Source organism: Coregonus lavaretus (genome assembly GCF_964263955.1).
Source record: "Coregonus lavaretus genome assembly, chromosome: 8".
In the NCBI taxonomy this organism is placed as follows: domain Eukaryota; kingdom Metazoa; phylum Chordata; class Actinopteri; order Salmoniformes; family Salmonidae; genus Coregonus; species Coregonus lavaretus.
The window spans coordinates 57,530,269-57,554,642 of NC_139995.1; the positions used below are offsets into that span (position 1 = coordinate 57,530,269).

The 24,374-nt window shown below is 43.4% G+C and overlaps 1 protein-coding gene across 1 annotated transcript in view; it reads right to left on the reverse strand.

Annotated features, from left to right (window-relative positions):
* The window catches only part of grm7 (glutamate metabotropic receptor 7), a gene marked incomplete at both ends in the record, with an annotated part of 120,299 nt that extends 104,237 nt beyond the window's left edge, over window positions 1-16,062 (reverse strand). The window contains one exon of the mRNA XM_084166904.1: window positions 15,876-16,062. Within this exon, the coding sequence (XP_084023030.1) occupies window positions 15,876-16,062 (187 nt within the window). The remainder of the gene's footprint in view (window positions 1-15,875) is intronic.
* Between the last annotated feature and the right edge of the window lie 8,312 nt (window positions 16,063-24,374).

A 24,374-nucleotide genomic window follows, 5' to 3' on the forward strand; every position in this document is an offset into this window, starting at 1 on the left:
TATCACCAGACCCTGAGCATACCCCAGCAGCAGAAATGCATTTGGCTAACAAACACAGCTTCTTTAATAGTGTCATGGCATGAGAATGAGTCCTAAAAGGATCCTGCACCACTGAGGAAGGACGATAGCACAGAATGAATGTAGTCTGTTGAAAGGTCAGAATGCTCTGGCATACTGATGAGGATGAGATAGTGAGTTTGGAGTAGGATCATGGCCCTGGGATTCTCTCCAGCTAAACTCAGGGCCTACGGATATCGGTTATGTCTCTTATCGACTTACTCTTAGGGCACAGTATCCCTGACAAAGATTAGTCCAGGAGTCAGGACTGGGCTTAATCTGTGTCCAGGAAACCAGTCCATAATGTTAAGGATAGGTTTTTTTCATTTGCAGCTGTGAATATACCACAATACTAGACAAGTACGGGAAAGTAGGATTTGGACAGGTTCTCTTTTTAGCCGCTGACTCACAGTGGTTTTAGAGTACATGAGGCAGAGAGACAAGCCAAGACCAGCCTCTCCTCTGCTTGAGTTAAAGCAATTAATGCTGCACCAATTTAGCTTTCATTTAATAGAAGGAATCCCAGGACTTTTTATCTTAAGTTTATTACTGACTAATGAGGAGTAATGCCTTGAACAGCCAGCTCTCTCTCTCTCTCTCTCTCTCTCTCTCTCTCTCTCTCTCTCTCTCTCTCTCTCTCTCTCTCTCTCTCTCTCTCTCTCTCTCTCTCTCTCTCTCTCTCTCTCTCTCTCTCTCTCTCTCTCTCTCTCTCTCTCTCTCTCTCTCTCTCTCTCCCTCCCTCTCCCTCTCCCTCTCCCTCTCCCTCTCCCTCTCCCTCTCCCTCTCTCTCTTCCTTGGCACAACCGCTATAGAGGACATGCTCTTGGCAAATGCCAAATTTTGGGGAATGCGTTTCAAAGTGACTTTAATGTGTTATTTCTACAGTGCTAAATGAGGACTATCCTTTAGTTTAGCTTGGGTTTTTGGCAAGAGGACTGGCTGGCTGGCTGGCTGGCTGCACATTACACAAAGTATGTGTTTCAGTAAACAAAGACAGAACAAGAAAACAAGTATATCTGTTTTAATGTAACACAAGAAATGAAAAGTGTAACAAACTAATTAATAACAGTTGTTTGTGAATAAATAGTGTTTGTTAAACCGATACAGAAACGTCTATTCTCTGAATTATTTCAGCGTATTTTCTAAGACGACCAGATGGTTGCTCAGCTTATTTTTTCCATAGCAAATTCAGCGCTACAAACAGCTTTTTCTGTAGGTCTTCATGGAATCAATCCTCTGATATTTCCTCAACACATCAAGAGTTGTATTTGTTCCATTTTCCAGATATTTATATCAGCCATAGCTTTACATCTCCATCCATCTGGCATCACATGTATGGAGGACTAAAAGTGCCACAATTAAATAAATAAATACACCATTAAATAATTACTTAAATGTGTCATTAATTAATTAAAATTAGAATTAAATACATAAATGTGTTATTAAATGTGTCATTAATTAATTCAAATACCGATTCATTTTATGTAAAATACATATATAATAATTTCACTATTTACATTTACATTTCATGGTCCTGCGTTGGAGTGCTTCCTGAATTACTTAAAACTGTCAAACTGACCCATCAAAAGTTGGTAGGCGGAACCTAACGCCTGATTGGTTACCCTCTGCATCAAGCCAAGACAAATCAATTCCGGATAATGTCAGCAGGTCCTGCTTCTACATCCTCTGCTAAGTTTAAAATGTCTCTAACCAACTCCCTGGAAAGTTCACGGAGATCCTCCATTGTCTCTATCCAGGTTGGCTTACTCTACTTCAGACCAAAGCAATGGATCAGACTAGATTCGCGTTAGCCCCGCCCACTGACTTTGATGGGTCAGTTTGACAGTTTTAAGTAATTCATGAATCACTGCAATGCAGGATCATGAAATGTAAATGTAAATAGTGAAATAATTATATATGTATTTTACATAAAATGAATCGGTATTTGAATTAATTAATGATACATTTAATTACACATTTATGTATTTAATTCTAATTTGAATTAATTAATGACACATTTAAGTAATTATTTAATGGTGTATTTATTTATTTAATTGTGGCACTTTTAGTCCTCCATACACATGATCAGTATTCTTAACTTGCCATCCCATTTAAAAAATAGAAGAGCATCATTATATTTTAATGAAATGCCAATGGAATCTCTTTGGCTTCAGTGACGTAAAGCTGTGTGAGATCTTGGAACTCTTGACATATACACTGAGTGTACAAAACATTAGGAACACCTTCCTAATATTGAGTTGCACCCCGTTTTACCCTCAGAACAGCCTCCATTTGTTGGGGCTTTCCACAGGGATGCTGGCCCATGTTTACTCCAATGCTTCCCACAGCTGTGTCAAATTGGCTGGATGTCCTTTGGGTGGTGGACCATTCTTGATACACACGGGAAATTGTTGAGTTTGAAAAACCCAGGAATGTTGCAGTTCTTGACACAAACCGGTGCTCCTGGCACCTACTACCATACCTCGTTCAAAGACACTTACATTATTTTGTCTTGCCCATTCACCCTCTGAATGGCACACATACACAATCCATGTCTCAATTTTCTCAAGGCTTAAAAATCCTCTTTAACCTCTTAAGGATCTGACCCTTTTTTTTTCAATTTCCGCCTAAAATGACATATCCAAATCTAACTGCCTGTAGCTCAGGACCTGAAGCAAGGATATGCATGTTCTTAATACCATTTGAAAGGAAACACTTTGAAGTTTGTGGAAATTTGAAATTAACGTAGGAGAATATAGCACATTAGATCTGGTAAAAGATAAGACAACAAAAAGTTTTTGTTTTTTGTTTTTTTTCATCTTTGAAATGCAAGAGAAAGGCCACAATATAATATTGCAGTTTAGGCGCAATTTAGATTTTGGCCATTAGATTTTACATTTACATTTTTAGTCATTTAGCAGACGCTCTTATCCAGAGCGACTGGCAGCAGTGTGTCTGCAAAGTTTCAGATTGATCCAGTGAAGCATTGCAATACTGGACTATTTTGTATCAAGTCTGCCCAAATGTGCCGAATTGGTCAATTGATACATTTTGAAGTACATAACAACAGAGAACATACAAAAATGATATGGTAATACAAAATGTAAGTTTACACACTCCCAGGAATGTCGTACATGATGGTCATTAGCCTATACACTAACTTTCACACATCTAGATGGCCGGGCGGGGTGGGTGTGGAGCCAGAGACAGCAGGAGTTCAAACTGTAGAACCCAGTTCCTACATTTGAATATAAAATTAGATTTTATCAAACAAAACTATGCTACATTTTATCTCTGAGACACTTAGGATGACAAATCAGAGCAAGATTACATGAAAATGTATGCACACATGACTGTAAGTCGCTTTGGATAAAAGTGTCTGCTAAATGGCATATTATTATATTATAAGATTACTGAATGTAAGTACGTTATTTACCTTCAGAGGTGAATGTATCAAACCAGTTGCCGTGATACGTTTTTTGTTGTTGTGCACTCTCCTCAAACAATAGCATGGTATTTTTTCAATGTAATAGCTGGTGTAAATTGGTCAGTGCAGTTAGATTAACAAGAATTTAAGCTCTCTGCCCATATGAGACATGTCTATGTCCTGGAAAGTTTGCTGTTACTTACAACAGTCATGCTAATCACATTAGCGCACGTTAGCTCAACCCGTATACGGGACACCGATCCCGTAGAGGTAAACCTGTCTCCTCCCCTTTATCTACACTGCTTGAAGTGATTTATCAAGTGACATCACCTGGATTCACTTGGTCAGTCTATGGCATGGAAAGAGCAGGTGTTCCTAAAGTTTTGTGCACTCAGTTTACAGATGAATAATAACTGCAGATCTTGTGTAAGCATTTTTTCTTTTTGTATTATGCTCAGAAAAAAATGAAATGTTAATATTTTACATGAAACATTTAGATGAATAGCTTCTGAACTTTACATGTTATCCTCTAATAATACAAATGTATAATAGTCGCTGGCGTCTACAAGCATATTCCATTTGCTAAAACCTTTCTAACACGCATTACATTTGTTATATAAAAGACCACAAGCAATAAGAGATTGTAACATTTTAGTTAGATTGTCTCGCCGACCTGTACTCACCACAGCGATTGGTGTAGACTGACTTGGGAATATGTGCAGTCACGTCCACCAATGATTGGTGCATTCACGTCCACTAGCGATTGGTGGAGTCACGTCCACTAGCGATTGGTGCAGTCACGTCCACTAGTGATTGGTGGAGACACGTCCACTAGTGATTGGTGCAGTCACGTCCACTAGCGATTGGTGCAGTCACGTCCACTAGTGATTGGTGGAGTCACGTCCACTAGCGATTGGTGGAGACACGTCCACTAGTGATTGGTGGAGACACGTCCACTAGCGATTGGTGGAGTCACGTCCACTAGCGATTGGTGGAGACACGTCCACTAGCGATTGGTGGAGTCACGTCCACTAGCGATTGGTGGAGTCACGTCCACTAGCGATTGGTGCAGTCAAGTCCACTAGCGATTGGTGGAGTCACGTCCACCAGTGAATGGTGCAGTCAAGTCTACTAGCGATTGGTGGAGTCACGTCCACTAGCGATTGGTGGAGTCACGTCCACTAGCGATTGGTGCAGTCACGTCCACTAGCGATTGGTGGAGTCACGTCCACTAGCGATTGGTGGAGTCACGTCCACTAGTGATTGGTGGAGTCACGTCCACTAGCGATTGGTGGAGTCACGTCCACTAGCGATTGGTGGAGTCATGTCCACTAGCGATTGGTGGAGTCACGTCCACTAGTGATTGGTGGAGTCACGTCCACTAGCGATTGGTGGAGTCACGTCCACTAGCGATTGGTGGAGTCACGTCCACTAGCGATTGGTGGAATCACGTCCACTAGCGATTGGTGGAGACACGTCCACTAGCGATTGGTGCAGTCACGTCCACTAGCGATTGGTGGAGTCACGTCCACTAGCGATTGGTGGAGTCATGTCCACTAGCGATTGGTGCAGTCACGTCCACATAGTTATCCAACAGGTGAATGTTCAATGGGTTTTCCTAATATCTTTATTCACTGTATGATATTTTATATTCTTTTATATTCTTATTATGATATGTCATATGGATACATAGTGTACTCACACACACACAAACACAATTAGTCACTGAGTAACACTGAGTGAGACGGTTCATTTGAAATACGGTAAATATCCACAGCTAATCCTATTCATAAGACTATTCAAGACAACGGAGTGTGTGTGTGTGTGTGTGTATATGTGTGTGTGTGTGAGTGTGTGAGTGTGTGTTTGTGCGTGCGTGCATGCATGTGAGTGTGTGCGTGTGCGTGTGAGTGTGTGTGTGTATGTGTGTCTGTGTATGTGTGTGTGTGTGAGTGTATGTTTGTGTGTGCGTGTGCGTGTGAGTGTGTGTGTGTGTGTGTGTGTGTGTGTAGAGTGTGTGTTTGTGTGTGTGTGTGTGAGTGTGTGTGTAGAGTGTGTGTGTGTGTGTGTGTGTATATGTGTGTGCGTGTGCGTGTGAGTGTGTGTGTGTGTAAAGTGGGAGGTGGTGGCAGGTACAAAGAGTCAGCCTTAGATACTGTAACTATGTGATCAAGAGTTTTAGCCAATGTTACTAAGTAACGAGCTCACAGCATTACATTTTACATTTTAGTCATTTTAGCGACTTACAGTTAGTGAGTGCATACATTTTCATTACCAACACATACACACACACACACACACACGCACACACACACACACACACACACACACACACACACACACACACACACACACACACACACACACACACACACAGAGTGACACACACTCACTGTTTTGAGAAGGATGTAGCAAAACCACGGTGGTTTACAGTACTACATCAAAGACAGAGATACTGTAGAAGACATTTCATTTGGAAAGTATTCAGACCCCTTTTCTTTTTCCACATTTTGTTACATTACAGGCTTATTCTAAAATTGATTAAATAGTTGTTTTCCCCTCATCAATCTACTCAAAATACCCCATAATGACAAAGCAAAAATAGTTTTTTAGACATTTTTGCAAATTTGTTAAAAATAAAAACGAAACTATCACAGTTAATAAGTATTCATAAGTATTCAGACCCTTTACTCAGTACTTTGTTCAATCACCTTTGGCAGCGATTACAGCCTCGGGTCTTCTTGGGTATGACGCTACAAGTTTGGCACACCTGTATTTAGGGAGTGTCTCTGATTCCTCTCTGCATATCCTCTCAAGCTCTGTCAGGTTGGATGGGGAGTGTCGCTGCACAGCTATTTTCAGGTCTCTCCAGAGATGTTTGATCGGGTTCAAGTCCGGGCTCTGGCTGGGCCACTCAAGGACATTCAGAGACTTGTCCCGAAGCCACTCCTGCATTGTCTTGGCTGTGTGCTTAGGGTCATTGTCCTGTTGGAAGGTGAACCTTCACCCCAGTCTGAGTTCCTGAGCACTCTGGAGCAGGTTTTCATAAAGGACCTCTTTGTACTTTGCTCCGTTCATCTTTGCCTCAATCCTGACTAGTTTCCCAGTTCATGCCGCTGACAAAATCCCCACAGCATGATGCTGGCACCACCATGCTTCACCGTAGGGATGGTGCAAGGTTTCTTCCAGACGTAACGCTTGGCATTCAGGCCAAAGAGTTCAATCTTGGTTTCATCAGACCAGAGATCTTGTTTCTCATGGTCTGAGAGTCCTTTAGGTGCCTTTTGGCAGGCTGTCATGTGTCATGTGCCTTTTACTGAGGATTGGCTTCCGTCTGGCCACTCTACCATAAAGGCCTGATTGGTGGAGTACTGCAGAAATGTTTGTCCTTCTGGAAGGTTCTCCCATCTCCACAGAGGAACTCTAGAGCTCTGTCAGAGTGACCATTGGGTTCTTGGTCACCTCCCTGACCAAGGCCCTTCTCCCCCGATTGCTCAATTTGGCCAGCTCTAGGAAGCGTCTTGGTGGTTCCAAACATCTTCCATTTAAGAATGATGGAAACCACTGTGTTCTTGCAGACCTTCAATGCTGCACAAATTTTTTGGTATCCTTCCCCAGATCTGTGCCCCGACAAAATCCTCTCTTGGAGCTCTATGGACAATTCCTTCGACCTAATGGCTTAGTTTTTGCTCTGACATGCACTGTCAACTGTGGGACCTTATATAGATAGGCGTGTGCCTTTTCAAATCATGTCCAATCAATTGAATTGACCACAGGTGGACTCCAATCAAGTTGTAGAAACATCTCAAGGATGATCAATGGAAATAGGATGCACCTGAGCTCAATTTCTAGTCTCATAGCAAAGGGTCTGAATACTTATGTAAATAAGGTATTTCTGTTTTTCATTTTTAATACATTTGCAAAAATGTCTAAAAGCCTGTTATCATTTGTCATTATGGGGAATTGTGTGTAGATTGATGAGGATTTTTATTTATTTAATCAATTTTAGAATATGGCTGTAACGTAACAGAATGTATATTATTAGGCACTGTATATTATTATTTTTGTTCAATTTCGTGTTTCTTCATATACATTGCTTCGGCAACAGTGTCAAATACCCACTCATGCCAATAAAGCATTCAATGAATATTGAATAGAGAGAGAGACAGAGAGCAAGAATGATTAAGAGTGAATGATAGAGACAGATAGCATGTGCATGTGATAGATATGCATGACCAGGCAAGAATATATCCTAATAATAATGAGTCATCAGATGTGGTATACTATATAAAACTGAAAATGGGAAATATGTGATGAAGATATGAAGTGAAAAATGCCTTGATATTTTCTGAGTAGAGCATTAGAGACAGTAGCACAATGTGGATGGATAGTAGATGGTTGGACAAGCCATCTGGCGTCATAGCTTTCTTTCTCACACTCCAGTATTTGGACCTAACACACCCCTCCCTCTGCTCTCACTAAATCGTTCCCTTGTCCAGCATTTGAGCTTTTTAGATGTGGTTACCCTAATTCCACCGGTGGAAACATTTCTACTGCAACATGTTAACACATTATTTTCACATAATAATTATAATATGAGTGGCGCAGTGGTCTAAGGCACTGCATCGCAGTGCTAACTGTGCCACTAGAGATCCTGGTTCGAATCCAGGCTCTGTCGCCGTCGGCCGTGACCGGGAGACTCATGGGCGGCGCACAATTGGCCCAGCGTCGTCCAGGGTAGGGGAGGGAATGGCCGGCAGGGATGTAGCTCAGTTGATAGAGCATGGCGTTTGCAACACCAGGGTTGTGGGTTCGATTCCCACAGGGGGCCAGTATAAAAAAAATATGTATTCACTAACTGTAAGTTGCTCTGGATAAGAGCGTCTACTAAAATGTAAATGTAAAGCACTTTTCATTATACAGAATCATCTCAAAGTGCATAAAATTAAAAACCGAATTAATTAAAAAAGTGACGTGAGGAGAATAATTTCAACCCCACACGTGAACAGCAAATTTGACATTGGAAACTACAATTCACATGCGAGGTGAAAACAGGTTAGTTTCAAGTTGTATTAGTCGTATGTGCGGGATACACATGGTATACATCGTCCAATTAAATGCTACTTCCAGGTTCCTTCTGGACAATGCAACAACAATAATAAATAATACAAGATAATACACTACTGGATCAGTAGAATAACACATTTGAGCATCAGTTTAATACAGGAAGGATCAATTTATAGTCCAGTATTTACAGTGAGGGAAAAAAAGTATTTGATCCCCTGCTGATTTTGTCCGTTTGCCCACTGACAAAGACATGATCAGTCTATAATTTTAATGGTAGGTTTATTTGAAAAGTGAGAGACAGAATAACAACAACAAAAATCCAGAAAAATGCATGTTATGAATTGATTTGCATTTTAATGAGGGAAATAAGTATTTGACCCCCTCTGCAAAACATGACTTAGTACTTGGTGGCAAAACCCTTGTTGGCAATCACAGAGGTCAGACGTTTCTTATAGTTGGCCACCAGGTTTACACACATCTCAGGAGGGATTTTGTCCCACTCCTCTTTGCAGATCTTCTCCAAGTCATTAAGGTTTTGAGCCTGACGTTTGGCAACTCGAACCTTCAGCTCCCTCCACAGATTTTCTATGGGATTAAGGTCTGGAGACTGGCTAGGCCACTCCAGGACCTTAATGTGCTTCTTCTTGAGCCACTGCTTTGTTGCCTTGGCCATGTGTTTTGGGTCATTGTCATGCTGGAATACCCATCCACGGCCCATTTTCAATGCCCTGGCTGAGGGAAGGAGGTTCTCACCAAAGATTTGACGGTACATGGCGCCGTCCATCGTCCCTTTGATGCGGTGAAGTTGTCCTGTCCCCTTAGCAGAAAAACACCCCCAAAGCATAATGTTTCCACCTCCATGTTTGACGGTGGGGATGGTGTTCTGGGGTCATAGGCAGCATTCCTTCTCCTCCAAACACGGCGAGTTGAGTTGATGCCAAAGAGCTCCATTTTGGTCTCATCTGACCACAACACTTTCACCCAGTTCTCCTCTGAATCATTCAGAAGTTCATTGGTAAACTTCAGACGGCCCTGTATATGTGCTTTCTTGAGCAGGGGGACCTTGCGGGCGCTGCAGGATTTCAGTCCTTCACGGCGTAGTGTGTTACCAATTTCTTTCTTGGTGACTATGGTCCCAGCTGCCTTGAGATCATTGACAAGATCCTCCCGTGTAGTGGGCTGATTCCTCACCGTTCTCATGATCATTGCAACTCCACAAGGTGAGATCTTGCATGGAGCCCCAGGTCGAGGGAGATTGACAGTTATTTTGTGTTTCTTCCATTTGCGAATAATCGCACCAACTGTTGTCACCTTCTCACCAAGCTGCTTGGCGATGGTCTTGTAGTCCATTCCAGCCTTGTGTAGTTCTACAATCTTGTCCCTGACATCCTTGGAGAGCTCTTTGGTCTTGGCCATGGTGGAGAGTTTTGAATCTGATTGATTGATTGATTGCTTCTGTGGACAGGTGTCTTTTATACAGGTAACAAGCTGAGATTAGGAGCACTCCCTTTAAGAGTGTGCTCCTAATCTCAGCTCGTTACCTGTATAAAAGACACCTGGGAGCCAGAAATCTTTCTGATTGAGAGGGGGGTCAAATACTTATTTTTGACATGCGATTTTTTTGCTGTTATTCTGTCTCTCACTGTTCAAATAAACCTACCATTAAAATTGTAGACTGATCATTTCTTTGTCAGTGGGCAAACGTACAAAATCAGCAGTGGATCAAATACTTTTTTCCCTCACTGTACACGTGTATTGGGGAAGGGGGGGATTGGGGGGCAGGTGTTTAAGTTGTGCAGTATTTAGCAATCATAATAAGAGTCTGATAGCAGCAGTTGTGGTGTGTGTGTAGCATGAAAGTAGCATGAATTTGTGTGTTTGTGAGTGAGTGAGAGCATGTGTGCTAAGGTGCAGAGAATCAGAGTTGGGGGTCAGTCCAGTTCATGTGTTCAGCAGTTGTTCTGATATTCTCCTCACATGTGAAACGGTGGCGTTAACATGTGAAATCTAAATGTAATACATGTGAAAATATGGTTTCACGTGTGAAATTTAAACTCAACATGTGAAAACGGCTATTTCACATGTGAAAATGTGATTTTCACAAGTGAAACTGCTCATTTGACATGTGTTGTTTTTGTAAGGGTTGTTCCATGCCACATACACACATACACACCACAGGAGGTTGGTGCCACCTTAATTGGGGAGGACGGGATCGTGGTAATGGCTGGAATGGTATCAAATACATCAGACACATGGTTTCCATGGTTTCCATTCGCTCCGTTCTGGCCGTTATTATGAGCTGTCCTCCTCTCATCAGCCTCCTGTGACACCCTCACACACACACACACACACACCCTCACACACACACACACCTTTTCACATACACCCTCACACACACACACACACACACTCTCACACACACACACACACACACACTCACACTCACTCAGTCACTCACTCACTCATACACCAGCCAGGTCGTTGAAGATCCCCTGCAAAATTCGACGTCCACCCAGGTAAGGAGGACGTCGGGAGATGACTTCCAAAACTGTCCACCAGGGACAACAGTGAGTGCTATTAACATCAAGTAGGCCTGAGTTTTTCACGGGCGTTGTGGACGGCGGTGGTGTACGGGCAAAAAATGCTAGCTCCTGTTCCGAGGCTAGCATGTTTTTTTTTTTTTTAAACCTATCCCAAACCTTAACCCTTACCTTAACCATTTGGAACTAATGCCTAAACTTTTTATGGAAAATGAGACTGTGAGGACTTGTTGCACACATACACACACACACCCTGACACACACACACATACACACACAGAGAGAGATAAACACACACGCATGCGCACACTGACACACACATACACAAAAACAGAGAGACAAAGCACTGAAAAAAACGAAAAGCTATTTATGGATTTGAAATTCATATCACTTCCTCAATTCGAACTTAGCGCAACCCTGAAATTCTACTCCACATGAATACAGTAATACTAAACATAGCAGTTATCTTTTGGATTCTTTCATAAAATATAACTAGGTAGCAAAACATACTGTACATGGGACCCACAGGACAATGCCAATGAAATGGCATAAGACAACCTAAGTAAACAAAGTAACATTGGCCTCTTCCACCCACCATAAAAGCAGCTTTCATTGTTTCATAAATGCCGAATGCTTGTTTATCTGATAAATGTAGTCATACTACTTTTCAGAGTGAACAACATTACAGTTTTTTTTCCAATTGCTAACACACTAAAATGACATGCACAGCACAATTATTTCAACTGACACACAGAGAGCAAAACCTCTTCTCAAGTCTCCACAAGTCTAAACACATTTTCTGCTTTACACACATTTTGCAATTCAAAATGACACTTTTTAAATGCACTGTACACGGTTCTCTGCACAAGACACAACAATCTGACATAAAGTCACATGTTTGCCATTTCAAAACACTGCCATTCAAAATGACACTACATGAGCTAATTGGCCAATACATGTGCCACCTGGCCAAACACTTCAATGGTTAATTGTTACCACTTCAATCAGGAAGTAAGCACTATGAAAAGACCACAGGTCTTTTGTTTTATAACAACAATGTAAGACGTTGCAGAGAGAGGAAGAGGAAGAGGGAGGGTGAGAATGAGAGGGGGAGGAAGAGTGAGAGGTAGGGGTAGAGCTGGTAGAGGAGTTCATGGCCAAAGAAGACAACAACTTTCAAATGAAATCAGAGCAACCTTAGTTGATCATGTCATCAACCATGGGCTGACAATGCGAGAGGCTGGACAGAGAGTGCAGCCCAACTTGAGCCGTTTTACTGTCGCCTGTGTCATCCGGACATTTAGACTGGAGTACAGGTATGTAACCAACATTTTATTTCACACTATTTAGTACACCCCATGTCATAGTGTATCAGTTGGGTGACACCTGTTTACTTCATGAATGGCTGATGTCATACACTAACTGCACAAGTTTCCTGTACAATTTCCTCTACTGTGGGGGAAATATCTTTAGGCTGCATTATCCAAGCCCTATATTTTAGTTTTTTTGTTTTTCTAAAGGACTGAGCGACACAACCATGGTGGAGGAAGGGGCCAAATGTTCACCGGGGTACAGGAAGCTGCCATTGTAAACTTGGTTTAGGAAAATAATGAAAATCAGATTACGAGAAATTCAAAGCCACATCATCCAAGACAACACAATATTCAACAACATTGAACGAGTTAGTCTGTCCACATAGGCTCGCATTCTCAAGCGAAACCAAATCAGAATGAAACAACTTTATAAGGTGCCATTTGAGAGAAACTCTCAAAGAAATAAAGAGGTCAGACGAGCATATGTGGATGTAAGTACAATATTGACTGCAGTACACTACACGCAACATTATTTCCCAGTGTACTGGATAACACCATATTGACTGCTTTTGTTCTTTGTTTTCAGAGAGTACTGGAAATGGATGCTCATGCAATCCCACATGAGTTCATCTTTATAGATGAGGCTGGGTTCAACCTAGCAAAGACCAGAAGAAGGGGGGAGAAACAACATTGGCCACAGAGCCATTATAGATGTTCCTGGCCAACGTGATGGGAACATCACAATGTGCGCTGCCATCTCCAATACGCAAGGTGTCCTCCACTGTCATGCCAACCTTGGACCATACAACACAGCCCATATTCTCACATTTCTGGACAGACTCCACAACATTCTCATACCACCAGAGCGTGTGAATGATGCAGACCATCAAAGAACCCGGTACGTTGTAGTATGGGACAACGTGAGCTTTCATCGTGCAGCCCCAGTCCAAAACTGGTTTGCTGACCACCCAACATTTATCGTGCAATACCTCCCACCATACTCACCATTTCTGAACCCCATAGAATAGTTATTTTCGGCATGGCGGTGGAAGGTATACGACCGGCAGCCCTTTGTGCGCATGCTTCTTGTGCAGGCTATGGAAGAGGCATGTGATGAGATTGATGTGGGTGCGATTCAGGGATGGATAAGGCACTCAAGGCGCTTCTTCCCTCGATGTCTGGCAAGGGAAGATATTGCCTGTGATGTGGACGAGGCATTGTGGCCAGACCCAGCTGTGCGGCAAGATACTGCCTAATTATTTTTCTTTCCTCTTTTTTTTTCAATATATTTTTTCTAAACATTTTTTTCTGCAATTTTCTTTTTCAGTTTACTGTTTTTTGTGAGCATATTTTTGTTCAGTCCAATGTAAATATATCTGCTGTGCATATGTTGCACTGACTTGTTTGGTGAACATTTTTTTTTTCTTCGTGTATCTGCAAATATTTCTGTGCATGTGAACAATCTGAATAATTTTCTACAATTTGAACTATTTTAGTATTATGGCAAAGTATACTAAAGATGACAGTGCTTTTCATTATACCCAACAGAGTGTAGTTGGTTAGACAAAAATCTGGTAATATGAATGAAGTGTGTGCCATTTTGTGCAAACGTTTGATTTTGATAATGCTATATGTAGTTTTGGTTGCAGTGCTTCATTTTGCAGGATATATGAGGTATTTTGCAGTTTGGGTGTGTGGTGTTGTGAATTGTGTTAAGTATTTTGATAAAACCAGCCTAGTTTGCAAAATTGTGTTTTAGCAATTGGGAAAAACTGTAATAGATATTATTGATGTTTCACCATTGTCATGACAACATGGTCTTTCCTTAGTTAATGGTGACAGACATCAACATGACATCCTGGTCTTTCCTTAGCTACTGCAGACAGACATAAACATGACATCATGGTCCTACTGCAGACAGACATCAACATGACATCATGGTCCTACTGCAGACAGACATCAACATGACATCATGGTCTTTCCTTAGCTACTGCACTGTTGACTTATTGATACGCTATATGAAAATGTCTGGTCAATCACTGACACTGTACTGTTGACATATTAATACTTATTGATACGTGTAGCTCAGTTGGTAGAGCATGGTGCTTGCAATGCAAGGGTTGTGAGTTCGATTCCCACGGGGGGGCCAGTATGAAAATGTATGCACTCACTAACTGTAAGTCGGTCTGGATAAGAGTGTCTGCTAAATGACTAAAATATGAAAATGGCTGGTCAATCACTGACAACATATCTAGCAACAGGACCAGCTAGAGACACACCGGAACACTTTCAAAATCAATAGACATCTTTTTTAAGGTTGGCATTTACCTATAGCCAAATCACACTCTGCTAACTGTGATATTCAACATTAATTTGTTATAGCCAAATCACACTCTGCTAACTGTGATATTCAACATTCATTTACCTATAGCCAAATCACACTCTGCTAACTGTGATATTCAACATTCATTTACCTATAGCCAAATCACACTCTGCTAACTGTGATATTCAACATTCATTTACCTATAGCCAAATCACACTCTGCTAACTGTGATATTCAACATTCATTTGTCATAGCCAACGTGAAGCAAAGGCCCATCCACACCAAGGATAATAACTATAAATATAAATTATACATAACTATAAACGTTGGCGAACATCCACACTATCGGACCGTTTATCGTTTATCATTCAACAGGACACCTGTCAATCAACTGATTAACACATCCTACTGCACACTGCCTATTTATAAAGTGGTAACACAAGACTATTCACCTCGAACTGGTCAGACTATTCACCTCTAACTGGTCAGACTATTCACCTCTAACTGGTTCAGACTATTCACCGCTAACTGGTTCAGACTATTCACCTCTAACTGGGTCAGACTATTCACCTCTAACTGGTTCAGACTATTCACCTCTAACTGGTTCAGACTATTCACCTCTAACTGGTTCAGACTATTCACCTCTAACTGGTTCAGACTATTCACCTCTAACTGGTTCAGACTATTCACCTCAAACTGGGTCAGACTATTCACCTCTAACTGGTCAGACTATTCACCTCTAACTGGTTCAGACTATTCACCTCTAACTGGTTCAGACTATTCACCTCTAACTGGTTCAGACTATTCACCTCTAACTGGTTCAGACTATTCACCTCTAACTGGGTCAGACTATTCACCTCTAACTGGTTCAGACCATTCACCTCAAACTGGTCAGACTATTCACCTCAAACTGGTTCAGACTATTCACCTCTAACTGGTTCAGACCATTCACCTCTAACTGGTTCAGACTATTCACCTCTAACTGGTCAGACTATTCACCTCAAACTGGTTCAGACTATTCACCTCTAACTGGTCAGACTATTCACCTCTAACTGGTTCAGACTATTCACCTCTAACTGGTCAGACTATTCACCTCGAACTGGTTCAGACTATTCACCTCTAACTGGTTCAGACTATTCACCTCTAACTGGTCAGACTATTCACCTCTAACTGGTTCAGACCATTCACCTCTAACTGGTTCAGACCATTCACCTCGAACTGGTTCAGACTTTTCACCTCTAACTGGTTCAGACCATTCACCTCTAACTGGTTCAGACTATTCACCTCTAACTGGTTCAGACTGTTCACCTCTAACTGGTTTGGACCATCCACCATTCTCTAACTGGTTCAGACTATTCACCGTTCTCTAACTGGTTTGGAGCATTCCTGAGGTCTCTAACTGGTTCAGACCATTCATCGTTCTCTAACTGGTTCAGACCATTCCTGGGGTCTCTAACTGGTTCAGACCATTCATCGTTCTCTAACTGGTTCAGACCATTCATGAGTTCTCTAATTGGTTTGGACCATTCATGAGGTCTCTAACTGGTTCAGACCATTCATTGTTCTCTAACTGGTTCAGACCATTCATAAGGTCTCTAACTGGTTCAGACCATTCATCGTTCTCTAACTGGTTCAGACCATTCATGAGTTCTCTAACTGGTTTGGACCATTCATGAGGTCTCTAACTGGTTCAGACCATTCATCGTTCTCTAACTGGTTCAGACCATTCATGAGTTCTCTAACTGGTTTGGACCATTCATGAGGTCTCTAACTGGTTCAGACCATTCATCGTTCTCTAACTGGTTCAGACCATTCATGAGGTCTCTAACTGGTTCAGACCATTCATCATTCTCTAACTGGTTCAGACCATTCACCGTTCTCTAACTGGTTCAGACCATTCATGAGGTCTCTAACTGGTTCAGACCATTCATGAGATCTCTAACTGGTTCAGACCATTCATCGTTCTCTAACTGGTTCAGACCATTCATTGTTCTCTAACTGGTTCAGACCATTCATGAGTTCTCTAACTGGTTCAGACCATTCTTGAGGTCTCTAACTGGTTCAGACCATTCATGAGTTCTCTAACTGGTTCAGACCATTCATCGTTCTCTAACTGGTTCAGACCATTCATCGTTCTCTAACTGGTTCAGACCATTCCTGGGGTCTCTAACTGGTTCAGACCATTCATCGTTCTCTAACTGGTTCAGACCATTCATGAGTTCTCTAATTGGTTTGGACCATTCATGAGGTCTCTAACTGGTTCAGACCATTCATTGTTCTCTAACTGGTTCAGACCATTCATAAGGTCTCTAACTGGTTCAGACCATTCATCGTTCTCTAACTGGTTCAGACCATTCATGAGTTCTCTAACTGGTTTGGACCATTCATGAGGTCTCTAACTGGTTCAGACCATTCATCGTTCTCTAACTGGTTCAGACCATTCATGAGGTCTCTAACTGGTTCAGACCATTCATCGTTCTCTAACTGGTTCAGACCATTCATGAGGTCTCTAACTGGTTCAGACCATTCATCGTTCTCTAACTGGTTCAGACCAATCACCGTTCTCTAACTGGTTCAGACCATTCATTGTTCTCTAACTGGTTCAGACCATTCATGAGTTCTCTAACTGGTTCACACCATTCTTGAGGTATCTAACTGGTTCAGACCATTCATGAGTTCTCTAACTGGTTCACACCATTCTTGAGGTCTCTAACTGGTTCAGACCATTCATCGTTCTCTAACTGGTTCAGACCATTCACCGTTCTCTAACTGGTTCAGACCATTCACCGTTCTCTAACTGGTTCAGACCATTCAACGTTCTCTAACTGGTTCAGACCATTCATCGTTCTCTAACTGGTTCATACCATTCAGTGCTTCAGGGTGTATTCATTGTCATACTGACAACTGCAAATGATACTTCAATGTAGCTACAGTACCAGTCAAAAGTTTTAGAACACCTACTCATTCAAGGGTTTTTCTTTATTTGTACTGTTTTCTACATTGTAGAATAATAGTGAAGACATCAAAACTATGAAATACACACATGGAATCATGTAGTAACCAAAAAAGCGTTAAACAAATCAAAATATAGTTTATATTTGAGATTATTCGAAGTAGCCTCCCTTTGCCTTGATGACAGCTTTGCACAATCTTGGCAATCTCTCAACCAGCTTAATGAGGAATGCTTTCCCAACAGTCTTGAAGGAGTTCCCACATATGCTGAACACTTGATGCCTGCTTTTCCTTCACTCTGCAGTCTAACTCATCCCAAACCACCTCAATTGGGTTGAGGTCGGGTGATTGTGGAGGCCAAGTCATCTGATGCAGCACTCCATCAGTCTCCTTCTTTGTCAAATAGCCCTTACACAGCCTGGAGGTGTGTTTTGGGTCATTGTCCTGTTGAAAAACAAATGATAGTCCCACTAAGCGTATACCATTTGGGATGGCGTATCGCTGCAGAATGCTGTGGTTAAGTGTGCCTTGAATTCTAAATCAATCACAGACAGTGTCACCAGCAAAGCACCCCTACACCATCACACCTCCTCCTCCATGCTTCATGGTGGGAACCACACATGCAGAGATCATCCGTTCACCTACTCTGCATCTCACAAAGACACGGCGGTTGGAACCAAAAATCTCAAATTCGGACTCATCAGACCAAAGGACAGATTTCCACCAGTCTAATGTCCATTGCTTGTGTTTCTTGGCCCAAGCAAGTCTCTTCTTCTTAATGGTGTCCTTTAGTAGTGGTTTCTTTGCAGCAATTCGACCATGAAGGCCTGCTTCATTCAGGCCTCCCGAGTGGCGCAGTGGTCTAAGGCACTGCATCGCAGTGCTAGCTGTGCCACTAGAGATCCTGGTTCGAATCCTGGCTCTGTCGTAGCCGGCCCATGGGGCGGAGCACAATTGGCCCAGCGTCGTCCAGGGTAGGGGAGGGAATGGCCGGCAGGGATGTAGCTCAGTTGGTAGAGCATGGCGTTTGCAACGCCAGGGTTGTGGGTTTGTTTCCCACGGGGGGTATGAAAAATTAATAATGTATGCACTCACTAACTGTAAGTCGCTCTGGATAAGAGCGTCTGCTAAATTACTTAAATGTAAATGTAATGCAGTCTCCTCTGAGCAGTTGATGTTGAGATGTGTCTGTTACTTGAACTCTGTGAAGCATTTATTTGGGCTGCAATCTGAGGTGCAGTTAACTCTAATGAACTTATCCTCTGCAGCAGAGGTAACTCTGGGTCTTCCTTTGCTGTGGCGGTCCTCATGAGAGCCAGTTTCATCATAGCATTCAATTTTCTTGACATTTTCCGGATTGACTGACCTTCATGTCTTAAAGTAATGATGGACTGACGTTTCTCTTTGCTTATTTGAGCTGTTCTTGCTATAATATGGACTTGGTCTTTTACCAAATAGGGCTATCTTCTGTATACCACCCGTACCTTGTCACAACACAACTGATTGGCTCAAACGCATTAAGAAGGAAAGAAATTCCACAAATGCACTTTTAAGAAGGCATACCTGTTAATTGAAATGCCTTCCAGGTGACTACCTCATGAAGCTGATTGAGAGAATACAATGTAGAAAATAGTTCAAATAAAGACAAACACTGGAATGAGTAGGTGTGTCCAAACTTTTGACTTGTACTGTACATTTAATGAAAAATAATATAGAAACTCATTTAAAATTTTTAGCAATTCAACAACAAATGCTGTTTATCCTGCTAATCGTTTACATCATGGCATTTCACGAGAAGAGGAATAGCAGAGAGGCTTGCATAGCCTATAGCTTATGTTGCGCACGGGAACAGCTGGAAGAGAGAGGCTAGATGTGTTGTTGGTTAGCCGAAGTAAGAAGCTAAATATTAGCTAGATATTAGGCCATTCATGAGCTAAATAGTAGGGCTATAAATATTGATCTGTCAAAGTGCAAGAAAAAATTGTTAACAGATGATGAAATGGCAGATCTGTGCGTTGTCCAGGTTGCGCTCTGCAGTCCCGGACGTGCAAAGCTCCACTACTGATTAGGCCTACAAAAACAAAGTGGAATGAGGAATGTATTATTGTTATCAAGTTAGTACACAATTATTTTAGGGCTGTAAAGTGCAGTGATGTAGGCTGATTTGAATAACCACTGAAGCGTGCTGTTTTGAATGCTTCATGCCGAAATAATGGCATACAGCCTAGGTCTGATAATGTCATCGTTTGGATCCGTTTGGGTCTATTCTCGACAGTTTACAAGGTCTAGAAAGGTACATTAGCAGACCACTCATGTGGTGTATTTTGATCACATCATCACACGCTCTCTCTCCTTTCAAACTCCCCTATTTTACATTCAGCAAGCAAGAGCAAGCTAGAATCTCTCCTCAATAGGCTAGTAGTAGTATATAAAATGCCAGAATTAAGTGTACAACAAGCTATTGTAGTCTAGCTTTTCCTGGGACTCCAAGAGCTAAGACGAATAGCTGTAGCAGAGACGCCAGGTGTGTAATTGCGCAAAGAGAACCGTGAAGACAGACTAGAGATGTGTAGCCTAAGTTAGAAGCATATGCAACCCATTCATTAGCTAAACATTAGCCTAATAAGACCCACAGTGGAGGTGTCATAATACCCATAAAACCTATCGGTCAAATAGGGAAATGGTTCCAATAATTTTTCCACCATTCATTTTTTCCCATAGGGGATTTTATAAAAACACTTAAAATAAGGGCTGTGTTTCGTGTAGGCTAACCCTGGCATGATGTTTTGATAACCATGTCAATCTCTCTTGGACAATGTGACTTTTATCAATATATTTGGCTCTATTTACTCTCAGATAAATAAATGCTAATTAGCATCAAAGTAGACATCATGCAAGACTACAAATCCCTACAAACTCCTGCACATCATCTCTAGTTGGCACCTTTGCTAACAGGTACATTTAAAGAAACGTAGCCTATTTATTAATTACTACATTTAGATAACATTAGATAATTAATCCAGAGATTCTTACCTTTTCCTTGATTTCACAGTCTAGTCTAGATCATCATGGCATTTGTAGTTCTTTATGATAGTCACATTAGCAGGTAATTAGCATTTCATTTATTGGGGGTACAGGCGAATATATTGATAAAAGTCACCTTGTCCGGGAGAGATTTACACGGTTATCAAAACGTCACGCCAGGGTAAGCCCTACAGGAAACACTGCCCTTATTTGAAGGGTTCCTATGGGAAAAATTAATGGTGTAAAAAACGATTGGAACCATTTCCCTGTTTGACCGCTAGGTTTTATGGGTATTATGACTCATACTGTGGTACGTTATACTGCAGCGAATAACCCCAATGAATTTACACAGTGATTATAATATTATATATCAGATTGGGAAATGACAGGTAGCCTAGGATAGATAGTCTGCTCCCCAGGCTGCACTCCAGAAAATGATCTTACCTAGGCTATAACGACACAATGCAATAATACATTTCGTTTTTTTTTGTGTGAGTAAAGAATTCTAGTTTTGGCTGTAAATATTTTAATAACAGCAAAAATACGAAACAATAATCTAGCCTACTGATTAGGCAACCATTTGGATCAGTAATGGGTATTTTCTCAACAGTTTACAAGGTCCAGAATGGCAGATTAGCAGGCCAGTCGTAGTGTGTATTATGTCAGGATGTATCACCTTTAACAGATAGGCCTACCATCGGAAAATATGGCCTTCTCATGCTTTGTTTGTCGAGGACCATCATTCTCCCGAGTCGTCCTTAACGTGGCCATCAATATGGTCACACATGCCCAGTTACTCAGGCAAGTTAACCGTGCACTCAGCCTTCTCCCCTCTCCCAGCAGCAAGCTAACCGTGCACTCAGCCTTCTCCCCTCTCCCAGCAGCAAGTTAACCGTGCACTCAGCCTTCTCCCCTCTCCCAGCAGCCTCTCGTACCTAGAACCAAGAACGCCTCTTTGATTGGTTATCAATGTTTTATCATCTCTCTGAAAGTGAGCTCCCGTTATCATTCACCACTCTGTAGATGTAGTGTGAACGCTCCTGTTCAGTTGAATTAGAATGATAAAAACATATATATATATCGTTATAGTTATCGTACTTGGTGTGGACGGCCCTTAAGTGTCACACCCTGATCTGTTTCACCTGTCTTGTGCTTGTCTCCACCCCCACCAGGCGTCTCCCATTTGTTCCCATTATCCCCTGTGTATTTATACCGGTGTTTTCTGTTTGCCTGTTGCCAGTTCGTCTTGTCTCATCAGGCCTACCAGCGTGTTGTTCCGTACTCCTGTTTTTTCCTAGTAACTATTTTCTAGTCCTACTGGTTCTGACCTTTTCTGTCTGCCCTGACACTGAGCCCGCCTGCAATATCATTCAGCCTGCCCTGACCCTGAGCCCGCCTGCCAAACCATTCAGCCTGCCCTGACCCTGAGCCCGCCTGCAATACCATTCAGCTTGCCCTGACCCTGAGCCCGCCTGCCAAACCATTCAGCCTGCCCTGACCCTGAGCCCGCCTGCAATACCATTAAGCCTGCCCTGACCCTGAGCCCGCCTGCAATACCATTCAGCCTGCCCTGACCCTGAGCCCGCCTGCAATACCATTCAGCCTGCCCTGACCCTGAGCCCGCCTGCCAAACCATTCAGCCTGCCATGACCCTGAGCCCGTCTGCAATACCGTTCAGCCTGCCCTGACACTGAGCCCGCCTGCCAAACCATTCAGCCTGCCCTGACCCTGAGCCCGCTTGCCAAACCATTCAGCCTGCCCTGACCCTGAGCCCGCCTGCCAAACCATTCAGCCTGCCCTGACCCTGAGCCCGCCTGCAATACCATTCAGCTTGCCCTGACCCTGAGCCCGCCTGCCAAACCATTCAGCCTGCCCTGACCCTGAGCCCGCCTGCAATACCATTCAGCCTGCCCTGACCCTGAGCCCGCCTGCAATACCATTCAGCCTGCCCTGACCCTGAGCCCGCCTGCAATACTATTCAGCCTGCCCTGACCCTGAACCCGCCTGCCAAACCATTCAGCCTGCCCTGACCCTGAGCCCGTCTGCAATACCATTCAGCCTGCCCTGACCCTGAGCCCGCCTGCAATACCATTCAGCCTGCCCTGACCCTGAGCCCGCCTGCAATACCATTCAGCCTGCCCTGACACTGAGCCCGTCTGCCAAACCATTCAGCCTGCCCTGACCCTGAGCCCGCCTGCCAAACCATTCAGCCTGCCCTGACCCTGAGCCCGCCTGCAATACCATTCAGCCTGCCCTGACACTGAGCCCGCCTGCCAAACCATTCAGCCTGCCCTGACCCTGAGCCCGCCTGCCAAACCATTCAGCCTGCCATTACCCTGAGCCCGCCTGCAATACCATTCAGCCTGCCCTGACACTGAGCCCGCCTGCCAAACCATTCAGCCTGCCCTGACCCTGAGCCCGCCTGCAATACCATTCAGCCTGCCCTGACCCTGAGCCCGCTTGCCAAACCATTCAGCCTGCCCTGACCCTGAGCCCGCCTGCCAAACCATTCAGCCTGCCCTGACCTCCAGCCCGCCTGCCATACCATTCAGCCTGCCCTGACACTGAGCCCGCCTGCCATACCATTCAGCCTGCCCTGACCCTGAGCCCGCCTGCCAAACCATTCAGCCTGCCCTGACCCTGAGCCCGCCTGCAATACCATTCAGCCTGCCCTGACACTGAGCCCGCCTGCCAAACCATTCAGCCTGCCCTGACCCTGAGCCAGCCTGCCAAACCATTCAGCCTGCCCTGACCCTGAGCCCGCCTGCCAAACCATTCAGCCTGCCCTGACACTGAGCCCACCTGCCATGCCATTCAGCCTGCCCTGACACTGAGCCCGCCTGCCAAACCATTCAGCCTGCCCTGACCCTGAGCCAGCCTGCCAAACCATTCAGCCTGCCCTGACCCTGAGCCCGCCTGCCAAACCATTCAGCCTGCCCTGACCCTGAGCCCACCTGCCAAACCATTCAGCCTGCCCTGACACTGAGCCCACCTGCCGCCCTGTACCTTTCGGACTCAGACCTGGTTTACGAACTTCTGCCTGTCCTCGACCTGCCTCTTTTAATAAATATCAGAGACTCGAACCATCTGCCTCCTGTGTCTGCATATGGGTCTCATCCTGTGTCGTTATATTAAGTCTGTAATAAGGTCTCTAGACAGCACCATCAGAATAGACATATTGAGCAGTCACACTGAGGTTCAACTTCAGCGCGGTTGGGATAGACACTTTCAAGGCAGAGGTCACACATAATAATAAGACTGACAGTGCCATCTCTCCATTTCTCTGATCATGGACCTGTCAGTACCTCATCGGGGGGGGGGGGGGGGGGGGGGTTAGCAGACACTGACACTAATGCTGACACCAATGCTGTGGAACACACAAATAGTGACAGCCACCCAACAACCTCACATAATGAAACTCCTTCTTTTCAGGGGTCAGCAAATCTCAACACGTTCAGGTTAGACATCTGGTGCTGTCACATGGAGAAATGTTTTCCCCTTTTGTGTTGATAATGATTAGACTCAGGCAGTTACAGTGGTATCTTACAATCTCTCTAATAGTACATGTACCTGTCGGTGTGTTAGCAGGGGTGACTCGGCAGAAGAAAACATCACACCGCTTTGCAAGGTACAAATACTGACAGCATCCCAGAATGGAACTCCAACTTTTC